We start from the raw sequence: 20,830 nt of genomic DNA, 5'->3' as shown, positions 1-20,830 counted from the left end.
GCAACAATTGCAAACATTGTGAATTGTCCCCATAAATAATTGCACATACATTTGAATATTTCTATATGCATATTTGCATGATACATCAAATTCATTGATATTATTCCATTTGTAATGTTTTCTTATTGAATTGTTGACATTTTATTTATCCACCACATGATTACACACTCTGATGACAAAATGTGCTTAACACAGAATTCAGAAAAAATTAAAGGGACCACTGAAAACATAGTTATGGATATTATATTGCATTTCTGGCAATAAATCCTCAGAAATAATACACACTGGATCTTTACGATGAAAATTATTGACAAATAATTTTCCCTACCATATTAGAAATTGAATGTGAAATTGTAGCATTGAATTTGCAATGTTCTTCCTACATTTCAAAATCAAAATGCAAACTGGAATGACATGGAATGTAGCCTTATCATCTACAACCACATATGTGCCTATTTTAAGTTTTCATGGTGCTTATGAGGATGTTGTCATATCTAACATACAGTATTATATGATTTCCTCTTTCAGAGTGGGATGAACATTGAGAAACAGATCCTGCAGCTCTCCCAGAGCAGAGAAAAGCTTGTTCCAAAGCTAGAGGAAATCCTCTGCAGAGTCCAATCACCAGACTACCTGACCAAAGTTCCTGCTCATGTCAGGCAGCAGACCGACAGTAAGGTGAGCAGTGAGCAGTGGGCAGTGAGGCGCAGAGGGCCAGAGCAGCGACCGCTGCAACATCCCTATTGTATTGCAAGAAATATTTTCTTTTCCCCCCAATTGAATAACATTTTTAAGTGGCTTAAGGTGCTAAAAAACTCAGGAAACATTGTACACACGTCAGAAGTAACAAAGATTTGAGTGTGATACGGTTCTAGTGAAATGGCTCGCCAGTTCCCCCTACAGAGCAGCCCTGTGGCACTTTTCACCCAGATTTACAAGATGTATTTTTGTGGCAGTTGTATCACCCCAAGACTTAAAAGAGCCTCTTGAAGTCATACCCTAATCACAACAGGAAGTTGGCCATTTTGTGAATTTATTGGTAATTTTTTTGCAATTTACAGATTCCATATCTTTAACAAACTCTTTCTAGAGAATTAATCTGATTGACTTAAAGTTTGGGCAGTGGCGAGGCTTCGCCATGTGAGAGGAATTGTTTGTAACTTGAGTGTACTTGGCCAAACCTTTACCAACCTGTTAGATAAGAGTCTCAGCCTGAAGACATCTACATGCCAGTATTGACAGGTGTAACTGCAGCGGATATCCATACAGTGGCTATCCGGACCAAGACTTCCTCTACCGTGCGCTGTTACAATCTAATAATAGGATAATAAAAAGCAAATCTGTAGGGTTATAAGGTTGAAAAAAGTTAAATTGACATCTGACGATAGCCACTAGGTTGCGAGATTGCATTTCAGACAATGGGTTCCGCCTCTTTTGCTCTCCACACAGATCGTTTAGCTGCATGCAACCATAGCCCGCTCATACGAGATCGGTCAATACTATTTGGAATACAAATGGAAAGCAGAACCAATACCAAAACCTTTTCCCTTGCCTACAGATTCTGTCCGCCTAATCCAGTTACATTAAAAGATCTTAAAGTGTTAAATTTGGAAGGGTCTGTTATTGATATAAAATACCATTTGACCATAATTCTTTTAATTCTGAAATAGTTTCTTTTAATACTTGTTAAAATTTATTCATTACTTAGTTTTTCTGTATTTTTAGATTCTAATTCTAATCATAATTATTTATGTCTTATTTATTTAATAGTATCCATTAGTACTGTACCACATGGTTGTCTAACTTCCCAATGATTCTTTTTGATCCCCCATAGGGGAAATTCAGGTGTTACAGCAGCACAAAGACTGAGGTAAATTGGTAAATTGACATATACTTATAATAGATATATTAAATAAGTATATAAAATAAAATAAGCCTTACTGGCAATGACATTACACATAATAGTGTACAACTAGTGTTGTACATGAACTGATACTGCAATACCGTCTCAAGCAAAGTGACATAGTGGTGTGATTAGTAGCAGTCAGCATTTAGCATACAATTAAGAAAACAATGTGTGAAAATTTTCATGTGATTAATATTTTTAACCCTTCCTTGTGTTTCTTCCTTCTCCTTTGTGTTCAGGTGTCAGCTTTACAGCAGAAACTAAAGACCATTGAGGACCAGCTGAAGGTCCTGCAAGACACTCAACCAACAGAATAAACACAGCCAGCCGGTATTACAATAACTATGGACTACTGGACTGGACTGAACTGTAGTTTATTGATTATTGAGTTGGAGATCTCTACACCACTTGATTGAAGGAGAAATAGCATCATCAAATCATTGTGTTGTTCATATAATGCAATATCTCTCTCTCAAACTACTGCATGGTACTGCAGTACTGCACTGTATAACTAACAACTCACCTATACACGGCGCTGTGGCCGGCTGAAGGTATCCATGGCAAGAGACTTAAATGTATGTGTTGTTGTTAATACATGGCCTTTTAAGAGTTAAGATTACAGAATGGCCATACTGTTAACAATTCTTCGTAGTTATCATTGTTTTGAAAACAAATGTGTATTGTTGGGGATGGAGAGGGAGAGAACCTTCTCAATCTCCCAATTGTAGTGACCACACAGAAAAAATCACTTCAGGAAAGCTTGGGGTCTGGACAACATTAAAACAAAAATGCTCAAACATGGTAAGATATTAACTTATTTTATTGATTTTAATAAAGCTTTCGACTTTGTTTATCATGAAGGGCTTTATTACGGACTGGTAGACAATCTGGTTAAATCACTGTAACAGCTGTGCTGTTAAAATTGGAGACAAACAAACTGAATTCTTCACTTATTAGAATGGTGTTCATCAGGGCTGCATCTAAAGTCTGACTTTCTTTAAAGGGACTATATATAGTTTTTCAATTAAAACACTTATGAATAGATCACTTTTTTACTGCCCTTTTGTGAAGGGCTCTAACCTCACTTAAAAATGAACCACACGCCTGTTTTCTATGTTACTATTACTATTCTGATTTTTATGCGAAGGAATCGGAATCTACAAAAAAACAACCCAGAGATGGCTTTCTTCCTATTGGACAGGTAAACTAACATTACTGCAAAGCATGTGAAATATATTGTGATTTTGTGCTTTAGCTGGCTCAAGTTAGATAAGGCTTGCCAGCTAGCGCAGACCAGTTGCTGACATTTTTCAGTGCAAAATACTGAATGGCTTCCCACATTACTTCACCAGCCAACGCGACCTTTATTACTATCCAAATGTGGAGCGACTTTTTTACTAGCCAGTGATGAACAAGGCAGGAATTGCTAGCTAACGGACTAACTTGCTTCCTAACGTTTAGTTTTGAATTATTGTTGTTTTAGCGATACTCAGGTACACAGCTTCTCCACAGTCTCAGACTCCGTAACTTACATGACCCACATAATAAACATAATGGGGCAGGACAACAACACAGTGACAGAAGACCCATTCACCACAGTAACATTACTCACTTGAGTTTAAAGCTAATGATACACGGAGCAACTTTTAGAGCAATCGTGCGTTGCCGTCAATGGTAATGAGTAAAGATTTCTACTGTAATCCCCTTCCCCCACCACTCCACCACCCGCACCGCCGCTATCCGTTCAAAACATAGTCGGACTTGCCACTAGCAAGATTGCCCAGCAGCAGTGCTCAAAAAGTTGCCCCGTGTATCATCAGCTTAACTGTTATAAAGTTTGGCAACAATCTCATATAGAATATTCAGTCTAGCTCACTAATCGTTTCGTTATCATCCAATAAATTTTGCTGTTCTCATATTGCTGAGCCTCTGGTGAAAGATTAATAAATAACGATAGTTACGGAAAAGCGGCAAGTGAGCTAACGCAGACATTCAGTATACCATTATCATGTAATGAGCATGAATTAGTTCAACCTCAAGCTGATAAAAATATTACTGTAACATTGCAGTGGGAGTTTATTTGAGTTTCCAGCATGTTGTCTGCAGCTGTATCTCGCGTTTTGTTCTCTGTGTGTTGCATTTTGCTCGCTCGAGTTTGAGCACAAGTATGAGCACACACCTGGTTGTAATCTAAAAACCACACCGCTAGTGACTGCTGAAAACTACATAATTTGTTTAATATATACATGAACTTGCTTTTGAGTTGGATTAGTGTGTCCTCCCTCCTAGATAGAGCTGAAGGCTCTGTTTTATGCTGATGACCTTGTCCTACTGTCTCCTACTGAACTATACTCCAGGACTATAGCAACAGCTGGACATAGCAGAACAGTCCTGTCAGAACTGGACCCTGGCAGGAAACATGAAGAAAACTAATGTCATGATTTTTCAGAAACGCCCCAGATGTCGGGAGAATAGATACCACTTTAACATAAATAATCATATAATTGAACATAGCATGAGACGACATCACAGAGTTTAAACATTCTAATTAATAAAATTATATTTCTATTATTTCCAGATTCCACTTTAAATCCACCTTCAAATATTTGACAGTGTCATCAGCCCATTGTGCTGTATGGTAGTCCACTCAGTCATCATACCCATTTAGATGTACAGAATCTTTCCCTGCCTGAATTCTGAAGATACATTTTACACAGAGAAACACCAACAAATGCACGTAGAGCAGAATGAGGCAGATACCCAGTGATGATAACATTCAGAAGAGAGAACTCATGTTCAATCAGCTTAAATCCAAGCGAGAGTCCCCTCTGTCAGCTGGCGATGAGACTAACTGCCCAGGCATTCATCCAGTCTCACAAAAACACTGCTTTCCTAACATCAGTCACAGGCAACAAAATTATAATGCACTGTAAAAAACCTGTTTGGAACAGTGGAAAGAAGAAACTAATGCCAAAGTAGTTCAGAATGTTATCTGGCCCTAAAAAGAGATGATGAACTGCAGAATATCTCTCTTCTGTCAGAGATAGTAGAAAATTGTCTCGATAGCCCCCCCTACAATGTTTCAATGAAGCAGCCCCATTTGTACAAAATTTAGGGGGCAGATGTATAATTTCTAGCCTGTTGAATCGTAAACCCAACTGGAAGTCAGACATTTTGAATTGAATGTGCAGTTTTAGGGTATTTTTGGCTATTTACAGGCTCCATACTTTAACGCTGTCCTCCTAGAGTATTAATCAGATCGACTATAAATTGTTTGATGATGTTGAACCTGTGTGATGTTGCATTGCAAAGCTTTTAAGGTTCCTTTGAACGGTGCCTCCTTGGCATTGAATTTCAATGTTTCACAATTTCTACCAGTGCTTTCTTGTTTGATGTTTCAAATGCAACCTTTACATAAGCTGTATTAATTCAGTGGTTTAGCCTCTTAGCAGCAGAAACCTGAAAACATCACTCTCAGTGAAGTAAATGTAAAATGTAAAGTGCTCCGTACTTGTATAGCGCCTTTCTAGTCTTTTCGACCACTCAAAGTGCTTTTATACTACATCTGCATACATACATACATAGCACATTACAAAGGGAATAATTAAATAAAATACCAAAATGAATGAAAAATGGACAAGCCCAGGACTGGAGGGCTCTCCAGCGGGTGATTAAAACTGCTCATTAGTATCCATCTCCCGAGCATCAGTGATATCGGTGAGGTGAGGTGTCTGCAGAGTCCAAAGGACACTAAAGGACAGTACCCACCCAGCCACAGCCTGTTCACCCTGCTGCCTTCTGGGAAGAGATATAGAAGTTTCTGCTGCCACACCGCCAGACTGCAGAGCAGCTTTTTCCCCCAAACTATCAGACTCTTAAACTCTAATTCATCCTCAGCACTGCTCCACTGATGATAGTTTATAGATATAGTTTACCATTTTTATAATTGATTCTATATTAATGTATATTGTCTGCTATAAGAAGGGAGTTACAAACTCAATTTCACTTTATAACCTGTTATATTGTGACAAAATAAATCTACCTACCTACCTAATTATTATTATTTTAATTCGACTTTCTGTATATACATTTTTAATAGCACAATTCTTCTGTTTACGTACATGTTTATTTCACACTAGCTTTGGCAGTGTAAACCCCTGAATTGCCGTGTTACAACAGCCCAGTCACAAAACAAATGAACTCAACAACTATATATTAAACATACACTGTATAATGATAGTGCCCAGTAATACACTATATAGTAGTGGTGCAAGTCAACAATGTGTTGCATTATCCTTGCATATTAAAATAGAATTAACATTAAATATATTTATACTGTTTCTGTTACGTCATATTATTAGAATACAGTTTACTCGAACGTAGTTCTACTGAAAGATGCTACTGGGAAGTGAAAGCATGCAGGTGTTTTTGAAGCGTGACACATTCTAGAGAATAAAAGTCAAGAAATCTCTCTGGTGCTTCAGTTTTGACCAGCCTTTTATCTTTCTCAGTCCCGGTTATTAGTGTGCAGTGTGGCAGGTTTGTAGTAAGAAAAGTAGGCCTAATTGTTGGGGTCAACTCGGTCCTAAACGAGTCGATAATCCGGAAGTGTACTTTGTTGAGTATGCCGTCATCATACAGGAGAAGAGGCATCCTGTGGTGGACCCCGCTGGAGTGCCAGGAACCGAGCCAGGGAAGAGGAAAATACTTTTCGCAGCAAAGTGTCATTGTGGATACAAAGCCAGCGGCAGAGGAACGTTTGTAGCGGAGTAGACGCTGTGGGCTGCTAGCATTAGCAGCTGTGGTGCTGGCAAAAGAACCCGGGGTGGGGGTAATTGGAACCAGAGGTGGAGGTGCAAGCAGCGCTGGCTCCGCTGTGTGCCAACACAGAGATGTGCTGTGAATGTGACACCGAAGGAAATAGAGTGGCTCGGCTAGCAAACGCCAGCTAGCTAGCCAACTAGCCGATTAGTGCTGCACATTGATGTGTCATTTCCACTCAAGATGCGAGCAGCATCGACTCGTTCAGATCGGCATGTGAGAGGTGAGTGGGACCGGCTTCAGCTGCTACAACCAGGTCTTTGGTCAGGAAGACTGATGACTAAAAAAACCTTCGCTGCTGCTGCTCGGCGTTAGCCGGTTAGCTAACAGCATGTCTGCGGCTATCAAGACATCATGAATAAATACGTTCTGATGCTCAGAAATCATTGTAGAGGTACTGCATGTAACATCCATTGTGTCCTTGGTTTAACTTAGCTAGCCAACAGTTTGGTGTCAGCTCGTTTAATAGCTTTAAAGAAGTGTGAAGCTTAACGTTAACCCAGCCGTTTCAGCTGCACCGCTGGTGACCTGCTGTTTGCAGCGTGGACACTTGCATCAGTTTAATGTAACGTTGCATGTAAATGTTTAGTGGGAGCAAACTAAGAGGGGTCTCCTGCCACCAGTCCTCATCGGCCTTTCCACAGTGTAGTCATGAACCATGAGCTGGATGGTACACGTCCCGTCGCATGTTCCACTGTTCGGTCCCCCAGTTAGCCCAGTCAGCCCAGTCAGGAGGAGGGGTTACAGAAGAACAGAGTTCCAGCTGGTACAGTTTGAGAGAAGAGCAACAGTTCCCTCCCTCTACCCCCCTCCCGTTTACAACTAGATCATCTTGTCTGTAACTTACTGCAGTATTGGAAGGAAGACCTGACAGATGTGTTGACAGCCCTGAGCTCAGGTATGGGTAGTTTTACACTTTATTCCTTAGCTCTGGAGTTCACTTCTTTTTGAGCATGTTACTTCATACTTTAGACCTGCTACTATTTGACACTTCTCTGCTCACTTCCAGGACTTTACATACTCCACTGTGTCTGCCTCGTTGTCCTCATTTTTCAGCATGTAGTGTTTTTTTTGTTTGTTTTTTTAGGTCAAGACGGTCCTTACACGGCCAGGCTGCTGCAGAGTGTTAATGTTGTCTCTTACTTTTTAAGAGGATCAACTCTTTCAAATCACATTAGTAAACTAGAGAGAGGGTGTGAGGGCTAGAAGTTGAAAAGCTGATGTTAAACTGCATTGTTGGCTGTAAAAGTAGAATAATCTGAAAGATTTGAAACATTTTAAGGTTTGAGTATGGTTGGTAAAGTATGATTGAGTAGATATTCACCTTTATTTAAATATCGCCAGTTCAGAAATGATCTCATGGACTTTTCATATAGAGCAGTGCTGTGTCTCAGTTTGCATCCTTCCATACTCACACTTAGATTTTTGAGTATATACAGTATGTGCAGTGTGTCCCCTAGGATGGAGTTGTAGCAGCGGTGGTGAAGCGAAATTATTTATGTGCACATATTGTGCATGCTGTATGTCTGAATCTAAAACGTGTCTCAGCTGCAGTGCTGTCGTGCCCATTAGCAAATGATGCCAATCAGAATAGCTTAAAATTTCAGTGTTTTCCCATAAGTTTAGGTCAGCGATAGATGAAAGGTTTTGGTGGTGATGGTGGTCAGGGGGTTTGTCTCCCCCAAGAAAAGAAAGGCTAGAGCAGATAATAACCAAACAACACCCAAAAGGCTTTAGGACTAAACTTGCTAAAGAAGTCACTGGGAAGGAACTACAATCGTTACATTTAGGGAAAGTTATTTAGTTAGTTTTGATGTCACAGCACACAAACAGTTTGGGGCATCACAGCCTAAGCCTTATAACGGCAAGAAAACCCTGTTAATATGACTTCAGACATTAGATACAATTGTTCCGGCTTTTGACATTTATCTGTAAAAATTAAAGTATAAGCAACATGAGAACCACCTCCCTTCTGTATAATTACCAACCATTTCATAAGCACATTAAATCCTAAAGAAACGTCTCGTCATTAGCTTTAAAGCACTAGTTTACATCCCTAATTTGCTTTACTAACCTCAGCTCCTCCTCGATCACCACCGTCCTTTCTTTTCATAACAACCAGTTTGTCAGACTCATCTGAAAACTGAAAAATAATGAAACCACTATGATGTAGGCTACTAGTATGTGTACAAGACAGAGCTGTACACCAGTTTAGTCTCAACTTGTACCTGATATTCTCAAACCTGGACTAGGTAGTAATGACATGCAGCTTACTTAGAAGTCACTTGTAGCTAATGTTAAGGTACATAGCACCCAAAGGACGTACTGTCAGCTTTTCTGCGCAGTCTGATGTTTGTTAGCGCAGAACGGGCTTCACTTTTCCTGCAGTTTGGGAAGTAACAGACAGATCTTTGTTGGTCTTGAGAAGTTGAAGCATTTATTTCCTGACGTACTGTAACCGACACCGTACATTTCTGCCGCTCGGACACACTCTCTACGCACATCCCGAATCCTTAAAGGAGTTACGCTGTTCTTATAACAGCACCTGTCACGTAGATGTCCTTGAGGAGATGAAAGCTAGCCAAGCGATGAGTGTTACTGTGCTCGCAAAGTATGTGAGGGAAAATGGTTAACGCACTGATATTAATTATTGTTACATCACATTCTATACCTTTATTGGGACTAGGCTGCATATAGATGGAGAGCAAGAGGAGGAGAGAGGAGCTCAGTGCATCATGGTAAGTGGCAGTCTAGGCCTATAGCAGCATAACTAAGGGATGGTTCAGGACTCACCTGAGCCAGCCCTAACTATAAGCTTTATCAAAGAGGAAAGTCTTTACTGGTTTCACACACAGTTTGATGCGAGCGCTGGGGGTGGTGCAATTAAATTCAAAGTCAATGCGGAGGGATGTGATTTGATGTAGGGCGTGCGCTGGTCACGCTGTAGGTGATGCACAGGAAAATCAGATTGTCCTGACGTCACCAACTGCTTCAGAGTGTTGTGTGTAGAGGACAGGGACACCGGGCAGAGCGGAGGGACAGAGTCTGTGCTCACTGAAAAACAGCTGCTGAACTACGGGGAGCTCTGGAAGAGAGAGCCGGGGCTTTGGACAAATAAAATCCGCAGTCGGACTGGATTCTGCTCTGATAACAGAGCCGTTTAACAGCGAGGGCAGCTTGTGCGAGTAGTCGAGCAGTCAAACTCGCGCAGTAAACGCGATTTGAATTTAAAATTTGTGTGTGAAACTGGCATTAACCCTCCTCTTGAATGTGGAGATGGTGTCTGCCTCCTGAACCCAAACTGGAACCTGGTTCCACAGGACAGGAGCTTGATAGCTGAACGCTCTGGCTCCCATTCTACTTTTGGAGACTCTGGCAGTGTGTCTCAATTTGAATACTTCCATTAGTACACATACATGTCAGGGAAGTGTTGTCTCAAATCTAAAATGGCCGTTGTTCACTTACTGGAAATGATGATCACAACATTTGACTTTTAAAATATCTGCCTTCACGATTTTGCGGGCCTTTTTATTGATTGTTGTGGCCTAAAATACCTGATCTTACAGTAGCCTTTCAAAAAATAGCTATGCAATGTTCTTGGGCATTTTTGTGATGAAATTGTGGGAATAAGTCAAAACTGCAAAGGTAGATGTGATTTTTTTTTTTCTTTTTCAAGGACTAGACTTTTTATTCCTAAACTACGTTCTTAAATCCCACACACACAAAGTTCAGTGTCATGCAAACAAGACAGTAGGCTGTGCCTGTCACTCTTTGATAAACTACACTAATGTTACCCGACGCTGCCCCCTCCTCACATGCTCTCACTCAGCAAGCTCAACATCTTCAGCAAACACAACATCTGGGAAACAACCAGCAGCAGTGAAAGAACTGCCCGTCCCTCCTGCTAGCAACAGTGAGAACAAAACGCGTGAATACGTCCTGGTTCCACAAAGCTTTGGGCTCATTATGTTTGATGCCATGACACTTGGATCGACAAGTGGCAAAGAGACATGATGACTAACAGTGGGGAATAACTTTCTAATAACTGAGGGGGCAGAGGTGTACCGGCCTTGTTCCAGCTACATCTGAAGCCTGAGGTGCTTTGTATATATAATGCCTTTATTTTGTACCTATCTTTTTTAATATTTACATAAAGCACTTGTTGCATGACGTGCTGTACAGATAAACGTGTAATTTACTTGTGATTGACTAAAGATTTTGCATAACAGTAATGACAGAGCAGGTAATGAGTTATTTCTTTTATTTGTGGAGTAATTTCTCGAGGCCTGCCAGGAGGCGCTCCTCCCTAACAGCATTCTTCCTGTCACTCTCCACAGCCTCAGCCTGTCTCCTCCCTCACAGCATACTCTCTAGCTCTGGTCTCCTCTCTGTCCCTGCCCCCTTTGTTATGCAGATCCCTTAAAATCTCCAACATCCACCAGCTACCTTTTTGGTAGGATGCTGTGGCTGGGTCCCCTTCTTGTGTCACCACGGAGGGGGGGTTTGACGACCTCCACATTTTGGGAGGATGAGGCAATGAGGACAGGCGTTACAGATGGCACCCAAGTGCCTAATCCATCCACCCCCCTCAGAGCTGATCCCAGTTCTGGCGTACACCAAACATCGTCAAACGGTGTAAAATAATTCTGTGGTGATCCACCACTACTGTTAAAGCATATGAGGGAAACACAGGTGTTACAAGTGTAGGAATGTAATGAGTAGCCGCGAATACACTATTACACGGACATATTTTAAAGTTACCTCTTCGTCCTACACAACATGCTGTAAGCTAGAAGCTGGCCTACAGTGTTGTGTTAGTATGAAGGTTCGTTATGTTCCGTTTTTGTTGATTCAACTCTGTGGTCATTTCAGAGGGTTTACTTTGTGGTGCTGTTTAACTGTATTGCATATCAGAGGTGTTTCTGTTATTTAGCCTGCCCTCACTGATATTCTAAAAACAGAACATTAGAAACTTTATGAAGGTAAAATTTACTGCAGGCCTCTTGTATTAGACTGCAGTTTTAGCAAGGTGTACCTAATAAACTGGCAACTGAGTGTATATCTCTTCTTTGACAAACACCTTTTACAAGTAGAGCTGAAATAGTTTGTTGATAAATCAATTATTGACAGAATATTAATCAGCAACTGATTAATTGTCATGTTCAGCTTTGGGAAATTGTGATGGCCTGTTACATACAAATTGTGGACATTTTATAGGCAAAATGATTAATTAATAATTAAAAACCTAATTAGAAGATCAATGAAAAGGAGCAGGCAGAGTGAAATGGAGAGGATTTGAGGACATCTACAGGCTGAAGTGTAGAGTTTTCTTACTTTGAAGGTATCAGCAAGGATGTTCGTTTGCCTTCAGCTGCCCATTCCACACCTGCGCAGTGTGTACCACAGTCGCTCTCGCGCGTCAGTGGTAACGTGTCGGGCAGTAATACTGCAATATTACTTTTCCCTGTAAAGAGTAATGTAACGGAATTACTATTTCCTTTAAAACAGTTACTAATCCAAGTAACGCTGTGCTACTAAACGCGCTGCAGGGCACCGGACCTTATGTTGTTCAAGTCAGCTGTTAGCCAAAAAGCCAAAGGAAGACAGGAGAACAGGGAGGAGAGGTATTTTTTACAGCTGTAAGTAACGTTATTGCCATTATTATGTCACAGTCTAAGATGCAAAGAACATTGTTGTCCATTGTAAACTTTGTGCGACCAGCAAAAAGCTTTCAACTGCGAACAATTCTACATCTTTACTTAATTAAAACATAAGCTAAAGCAGCACAGCAACGTGAAACTCGGAAAAACTCCAGCAGCTGCTGCCACTGATGGTTTGGACTCGTCAGGATAGAGTGCCGTTATATCACCCAGTAAAAAATAGAGTAGCTAATATTACTTTTTTAAGGAGTGGCCTATATGCTAAGTAACTAGTAAGTAGCTGTATTATTTCTGAGTAACTTGCCCAACACTGAGTTGACAATAAGGATCGGATAAATTGGGTTGTTTTAAAAAATGTTTTGTCTAATGTTTACTTTGACGTTGTGGATTGATCACTCATGTAGCCTATATACACTTTGCTGTATGAATGGTTGCTTTTTAAGTTGTCCTTATGTTAAAGGTTTTGGCACGTTATAAATTCATTACTTGTGAATGGTTGTGACAGGGTTTATATGAGGCCTTTTCATAAGGCTTTGATCCACGTGGGTCGCTCTGCGCTCCTCATCAACAGACAGATAAACAAGCCTTCCGCAAGGTAACCATGGCAACAGCCTTTGTGTAGCTGGCGTGATCCCGTGAAACTGTCGCGGTCGTTCTCGTCTCACGCACACGCCCGCTGCCAGAGTTGAAATGTCAAACTTTTTCCTACAGTTTATCAACAGACAGAGACTGATCTGCTGTTTGATCAGAGTTTCCTGAAGAATATAACTGTATCTTTAGGCCACCAGGTCTCCATGCCTGATTTATATAGAGCCACTTCACATGAACAGTTATCTCAAAGCGCTTTTCATATAGAGCAGGTCTAGACCGTACTCTGTGCTATTATTTACAGAGACCCAACAATTCCCACTATGAGCAAGCACTATATGACACAGGCAAGGAAAAAATCCCTTCTAAGAGGCAGAAACCTCGAGCAGAACCATGGCTCAGGGTGGGCGGCCATCTGCCTCGTCCGATGCATTCTTGCTGATATTGCACAATAAACCCCAGCACAGGTCTGTCTGCAGAGCTCCAAGAACAGCTTAACACCCAAAACAATAAGCTCACAATTGGGTCTGTTGCCAAGTAGGTTTTAACTTACAAGAAATTTGTAAAAAAATATTGATGCATAAATAAGAATTATATCAAATAAAAGTAAATAAAAAGGAAGTACTGTAACCACAATTGTAAGCTAACAGTGTGACGTACATTTATAATAATAAAGCAAGGGTCACGGTTGTAGCGAGTGGGTGGGGGTTCTCTGTTAGGTGCCAGTAATATGGAGATAAACAGGTGTGGAGTTGTTACTAGCCTGCAGAGCTGAGCAGTGAAGCACAGTCAGGGATTCATTACTAATCAGAGTGCTTGTTTCTCGTAGTCCAACATCCATCCTTACGAGATTATTGTTGGCCTATATTTATCAGCACTAATTGGTTTAGCCTTTTCTAATGCTGTGGAGCTCCTGTGGAGGAGTTGGTGTGACCTTCACCCTCCGCTCACTCACTTCTTTCATCCATCCATCAGTTTACAACAGTTCTCATACACACTGTCGACAGTCCTTGTATTTGAAAATCTCTGTATGCATTTCAGCATTTGTTCTGTAGCCTGTTGGTTCATGGGAGGTTGGACTTTGACTGTACAGCTAAATCTCAGGTACTGATAGTTAAGGCCTTGTGTCGTAGCGGCTGGCTAACTGAGCTGGCTTGCAGGGATCTCAGGCTGGCACTCATGATCACTGACCAATCATAGCTGAAAGCTGAGTTCACACCTAGGTCTCCCCATTTGCTCATTTTCCTTTGTCAGGGGCCATTAATGGAAAATATAACTAGGGCCCTATGATATCCACAAAAACACAGATGGAATTTTGGCATTTGATAATAAAAATGGAATCAACTGTAAAATGCAGAATGCTATGTTTTGGTGTCATTTGTGGGTGTTGCAGTCATATTGAAGAGAGTCAGAGCTCATAACTTCAGTAAACTCTCAGAAGTGCAAAAACATCGGCAGATCCAAGACACAAGCTCATTTAAGACTTTGTGGCTGTGTGGGCGGAGTCAGATATTCCACTGGAAAAAATGGAAAAGCGTCCGATCAGACTTTGTAAGGCTGGAGGAGTGCTGCCCATGTGAGAGTAGCCTCCGTCAGACCCACTTATTACCATGAGTCCAGCAGCATATGGAGGCTGTCCTTGTCAAGTAATAACCTATTTAATAGGACAATTCAGAGTACATATACTGCAACAATGCATTCATTGTCAATTGTCCCCTATATAACAGTATTACAGTTTTTTATATCCAATATATTTACTGTGAATTGTCCCCATAAATAATTGCGCAAACAATACATCTGAATATTTCTATATGCATAGATGCATCATATTCATTAATATTGATTACATTTGTAATACTTTCTTATTGAATAGTTGACATTTTATTAATCTACCACATGATTCCACACACTTTCTGATGACAAACTGTGCTTAAATCGTAAAACAGAAATCAGAAATATTTAAGCAGAAAACACGGAAATAAACTCAATGGAATCTTGAAAAAATTAACAGATTTCACAGCTGCTTGTGCCTTTCATTTATTTGGACTGTTGTATACTGTTTTGTCCTTGCCCATACCAAATGCCATGAGTAGGCCAATAGCTCTACAGATATTAAACCCTGTCTGGGGGTTTAGTGTATGAAAATGAAATATTTTACAGAATAACCTTTTGTTGTTAAATAGCATATACATAGATTGAACAAAATCTAAAATGTAAACAAAAACATGTCTCTTTTTGAAATGGAATGACCTTTAAATGGACTGTACTTGTATAGGTCCTTTTAGTCTTCCGAACACTCAAAGCGCTTTACGCTACATGTCTCACACACACACACACACACACACACACTCTGATGGCAGAGGCTATCATGCCAGGGGCTCATCAGAAACTAATACATTCACACACTGGCACAGAAATCAGGAGCACTTTGAGGTTTAGTATTGCCTAAGGACACTTTGACATGCAGACTGGAGGACGTTCTGATTAGTGGAGGACCCGCTCTGCCTCCTGAGCCACATCCAACCCATAGTAGCCTCTGGTGCATTCAAGATCAGTTTGTTTATTGACTTGTAGAATGAATCTATACTAGTGTTTTTTTCTGAGACACCTATCAACAAGCTTTTCTAATTGTTTCACCTCAGGTGGGACACGCATTACAATTTTTGAGCCGATGACAAATACAAATTGGATATGTCAGCTGATAGGAGCATGTCTGTTTCACCCTAGGACAGGAGGTGTTGAGAGTTGGGAGACATTATCATGCAGTGTGGTGTTTGATGTAGGCCCTCTGATCCAGTCGCTGCCCATTATTCTCATTAAGATTTTTTTTTTACGTGTCAAATCACAGTGAGCAAGTGGAAAACTAGAGCAACGTGGTGTAAGAGAGGGTGGCTAGTATTTTATAAGCGCTCTTCACCCTCTCCATCAGGTCTTAACGCTCTCATCCATATGGAACATTTTCCTGTTTCTTTACAATTTTTTTTTCTTCATAGATTGCAGCATAAATTTGCAAAGAAGAATCCATTTCTAAATTGGTGCAAGAATACACAGGAGTTAATGTTTCTCAGAGGTTAATGACTGAATGATTGTTTCAGCACTGGACTAACCTGTTGACCATTGCTTTACCGATTGTATTGTTATGATATAATTCATCTGAGAGTTTTTGTGTCCCGATGGTCCAAATGCAGTTTCTGCTGCTGGTACTTGTAACTACAGTTTGAGTCTTCAGTGCAAAAATATAGTAGGGCTGCCTCCGTGCTGAAGATAGTAGTATGGTGCACATGTATGATATTCATTTCGTTATTTAAATATGTGTTTTGGGGGCATCAGAAAATATATTAAGTTCCAAGGCTAAGAAAGAATGTTACCAGTAAGACTGCTGAAACTGTGCTGCATTACAGAGGAATAACAAACCGTAATAATGAGTCCCTTAAAAAAAATTAATTAATATTGGTTTGTTAACAACTAACTGTACTATTTCTGAATGAGTTGAACAACCAGCCAATGAGACTGAACTGTGATGTTTATTTCAACACAGGTGTAACATCAACAGTCTTGTTGTTCAAAACACAGGAATAAATAACTTCCAAGACTTTTCTCAACAGTTTAGAAGATTATTAGGGGGCAGCCCTAAAATATTGTTAGTAGATATTTTACAACCACATCTGCCAGTATCTCATTAAGTCATCTGGATTCTTTGCACTGCTGAATTAAGGTCTGTTAACTAATTGATTTTTAACATGGTCTCATCATTCAACAGATTTTCAGAATTGACTTGAATCTGGTCCTGCCATGAGTACTTGGTAGGCAGGAAAAGACAGCAGTACGCTGCCATTTTTGGCTTCAGTGGAAAACAGTGAATCATTAAAATAGTCTGAACTGTTTAACTGCATTCTCCTCTTACGAGAATCCTCATAATCATTGATAATGAAGGAAATGCATAGCAGGAATGTATGAATGTGGTATAGAGATGTGCAGGATGTCCTGGCAGGTCCTCTGAACATCTCGCATAAAGTGTCAGCGTTCAGGGTCGTGAGCCTCCAGAAATACCTAAACACTTCACGTCCATCCCCACTTCTCCAGAGGAATGTAACACTGCTGGGCCTCTGCACTGGAAAACATCCATATTGATTCTGTTTAAACCTGACAGTACCATCAACAGAAAGTACTGCAGTGCCTGTTTGACATTAAATGTGGGCAGTTGTATAATAAATGAGATGAGAGGTTTTTGCAATATGCAGTTACACTGTCAAGAGTAGGGCTGAGCATTACATTTTCTGACACTAGTGCCGATATGATGCTGTACAGAAATATAATTTTTTCCCCCTATACTTGAGAAAATATAAACATCAACAAGAACCCTTTTTTATTTAGTAAAATAATCCATTGTTCTTAAATGTTTAAATGTTGTCTAACACAAGGAGCTGCACAAGAGGTTTAAAGTCTAAAATTGGCAAAATTTAATTTAAATTAACTGATCAAAGGATAAGTGATCAAGATAATCTTGGTGCTACAGACAGCTGGACATGTTTTAGTTGTTAAAAGTATTGCAGTTCATGTTGTTTTGCCCTTTGCATCAAGGGAAAGGAATTCTCTAATTTTGTGGACAAACCAAATAAGAATTGTTTTCAGTAACAGTTACTCTGTCAACATTTTTTTCTGTTTCATTTATTAATCATATGACCCAGGTGACATTTTGTAGTTGCTTGTTTTGTCCTACCAACAATCCAAAGAGATTCAGTTTACAGTGATGTAAAGCTGAGGAACCAGCAAATGTTCAACTGAGTGACATGGTTATACATACATGCATAATACAGTATTATTGCAGTAATGTTAATACCACTACATATTAAGGGTGTGGAAAATAATTGATTTTTAGATGCATCGTGAGGCGACTTGGACGATTCTGAATTGATTCACAAATGTCAATAATCGATTATCTTAAGAGGTTAATTGATAACGTAATGTCTGTGGTGTGCACACAACAGAGATGTGTTCTCCCTGTTCAGCACAGAGAGGCAGCGGTTGAATGAATGACTGCTGCTACTAAACTTTCACATGATCAATAAAATCAATTAACGTTAATGATTGTCACCTGCACACTGTGCAGCATAATAACGCTTAGCTAGCGTCCTCTCCTCATTCTTCAAAGGACAACTACGTGACAGGTGGCAGAAAGTGACGGTGAAAATGAGCGGAGCAGAGGAAAATATGAGCGCTAGGTTTCAGGTACTGCGGTAACATGAGCTGCTGGATGCGAAACCTTGGTAAAGCCAGCCGCCATCTGGTTTTTGTTGTGCCTAAGTGGTGGAATTATGGTAAGAGCAGGCGGGGAGGGAGTCAAAGGTCCTGAAAGATACATATTCAGAATTGTTTTTTGAGGGGGGTTCTTAGGGATTATGAACACAAATATATATTACGATAATATGATAATAATAAGAAAAACATTGGTATTGCACATAGTACATTTAGTGAAATTTTGCTGTACCAAATTGGAGAGGTCACACGCTAAAAATCCCTCTTACAGCAAACATTAAAGACATTTAACATTTCTTCGATCTTTGATCTTTGGCCAAAACAATTAATAGGGGACATCACCGTTATATCATATTTGTTATAATTTATCACCCCCCAAAACTGCCTGGAGGATTTTTATCAGAACTTCCTGAATTTCTATGTACTCTGGTTTTAAATTAAGACAGAATTGTTCTTTGTGGTGATTTTAATATTCATGTTGATGACCCCACCAATGTTAATGCAACTGACTTTTTAAATATGGCCACTTCTTTTAACTTCAAACAACATGTCAAAGGTCAAACACATGACCGTGGTCATACACTGGACTTGGTTTTTACCCTGGGTGTCAGCATTTCCTCTGTGGAATTAGTGGACATGACCATATCTGACCACAGATGTATTGTTTTTAGCTGTGATTCACCTGTTACTCATGCCGCCTCACCAAGCCCTGTGTGTTCTCGCTTCTTTAATGAACAAAGTGTTTCAAAGTTTTGCGCATTCTTTCAGAGCCAAAGCCAACACCTGTCTGATTCCAACACCAACAATCTGGTCGATCACTTCAATCAAATCTGCTTTTTGTCACTCCATATTACTGCTCCTCTAAAGGTTAGGCATACGTCTAAAGCTAGTAAGCAACCCTAGATAAATGACAGCATTCGCAGCCTAAAAAGGGAATGCAGGAAAGCAGAGCGCAGATGGAAAAAATCCAGTCTCCAAGTCCATTACCTCAGTCTGAAGGATTTATTAATTAACTACAATAAAATGTTTAAGGATGCGAGAACACACTATTTTTCTGAACTCATTACTACACATAAACACAATCCCAGGTTTCTGTTTAAGACTGTGGATCAGCTGGTAAACCCAACCCCTCCTTGTGCCTCAGCTGGAAGTAATGATGACTGTAAATTGTTTTTATCTTATTTTACCAATAAGGTGGTGTCAATCAGAGCCTCTATTACCCCCGCGGCCTCTTACTCAGAGGTTCCTCACCAGCAACAACAGAGTTTTAACCAGTTTTATCCCATCGACTTGTCTGAGCTTTTAAAAACAATATCACAAATGAGTGTGTCCTCCAGCCCACTTGATGTAATACCTACAAAATTTTTACTAAAAGTAATGGATTCTGTTGGGCCCCATTTGATCTCTGTTTTCAACAGCTCCCTATCTACTGGTTGTGTCCCTGATTATTTTAAAACGGCTTGCGTGAACCCACTTTTAAAGAAACCTGGTTTAGATCCCTCCCTCCCACAAAATTTTAGACCAATTTCAAAACTGCCTTTTATTGCAAAGATTCTAGAAAGAATTGTGTCCAAACAGCTGCTCACTGTGCTGGAAAATAACAAAATATTTGAAAAGTTTCAGTCTGGTTTTAGGAAGTACCACAGCACTGAGACTGCCCTGCTTAAAGTCAACAATGACCTTTTAATGTCTGCTGATGAAGGCATGTGCTCAGTCCTTGTACTCCTGGACCTTAGCGCTGCTTTTGACACCATTGATCACAACATCATATTAGACAGATTGAGGCACTGGGTGGGGATCTCTGGTACTGCTCTAGAATGGTTTTCATCCTACCTGTCAAATAGGAAGTTTTGCGTGTCTGTAAACAACTATGTCTCCTCATTCTGTCCAGTTAAATATGGTGTGCCTCAGGGGTCGGTCTTAGGACCCATTTTGTTTTCCTTGGCATGGCATTTCTTTTCATATTTATGCTGATGACACACAAATATACTTGCCCGTCAGATCCACAGACCCTGGAATGCTGAGTTCACTTAACAACTGCCTTTGTGAAGTTAAAAAATGGATGTCAAATAATTTCCTCCAGCTGAACTCAGACAAAACAGAAATCCTGGTCATCGGGTCTCAGCAGATGGCAAATCAAATACTGCCATCTGCTGGTTCCCTAATAAATCACATTAAGCCTGTGGCAAAGAACCTTGGTGTTTGGTTTGATAGTAATTTAAATTTCGAGCAGCACACCACAAAGCTTGTTCAATCATGTTTTTATCAACTTAGAAATATAGCAAAAATTCGATCTATGTTAACTTTTAAGGACACCGAGACCATTTTACACGCCTTCATCTCATCACGCCTGGATTATTGCAACAGCCTTTTCACCTGTTTAACCCAAAAATCTATTGATCGACTCCAGACTGTCCAGAACTCAGCTGCCAGGCTTTTAACCAGAACAAAGAAATATGACCACATTACTCCTGTTTTAGCTTCATTACACTGGCTCCCAGTATGTTTTAGAATTGACTTTAAAATTCTATTGATCACTTTTAAAGCTCTTCATGGCCTCTTGCCTTGTTATATTTCTGACCTTTTAGTCCCATACGCA

At 40.1% G+C, this 20,830-nt stretch overlaps 3 protein-coding genes across 6 annotated transcripts in view; all 3 read left to right on the top strand.

Moving 5' to 3' along the window:
- Positions 1–2,711, top strand: part of vars2 (valyl-tRNA synthetase 2, mitochondrial) — a 39,828-nt gene extending 37,117 nt beyond the window's left edge. For 2 of the 3 annotated variants that reach the window (XM_046058336.1, XM_046058335.1), the window contains exons 29-31: positions 529–678; positions 1,835–1,870; positions 2,146–2,711. In XM_046058336.1, the coding sequence (XP_045914292.1) occupies positions 529–678; positions 1,835–1,870; positions 2,146–2,223 (264 nt within the window). In that variant the 3' untranslated portion in view covers positions 2,224–2,711. The remainder of the gene's footprint in view (positions 1–528; positions 679–1,834; positions 1,871–2,145) is intronic. The other variant, XM_046058337.1, reaches the window with a different exon arrangement.
- The window catches only part of LOC123976309 (ankyrin repeat and MYND domain-containing protein 2-like), an 817,726-nt gene that overhangs the window by 238,428 nt on the left and 558,468 nt on the right, over positions 1–20,830 (top strand). The gene's annotated exons all lie outside the window — the stretch shown is intronic.
- The window catches only part of mgat1b (alpha-1,3-mannosyl-glycoprotein 2-beta-N-acetylglucosaminyltransferase b), a 26,177-nt gene continuing 11,723 nt past the window's right edge, over positions 6,377–20,830 (top strand). Inside the window, exon 1 of one of the 2 annotated variants that reach the window (XM_046058349.1) lies at positions 6,377–6,950. The gene's annotated coding sequence lies outside the window, so the exon portion shown is untranslated. Of the gene's footprint in view, positions 6,951–7,521; positions 7,626–20,830 lie in introns of those variants that run through there. The other variant, XM_046058350.1, reaches the window with a different exon arrangement.

Source organism: Micropterus dolomieu, linkage group LG09, assembly GCF_021292245.1.
Source record: "Micropterus dolomieu isolate WLL.071019.BEF.003 ecotype Adirondacks linkage group LG09, ASM2129224v1, whole genome shotgun sequence".
Classification (NCBI taxonomy): Eukaryota; Metazoa; Chordata; class Actinopteri; order Centrarchiformes; family Centrarchidae; genus Micropterus; species Micropterus dolomieu.
This window is presented reverse-complemented; position numbering and strand designations above follow the sequence as displayed.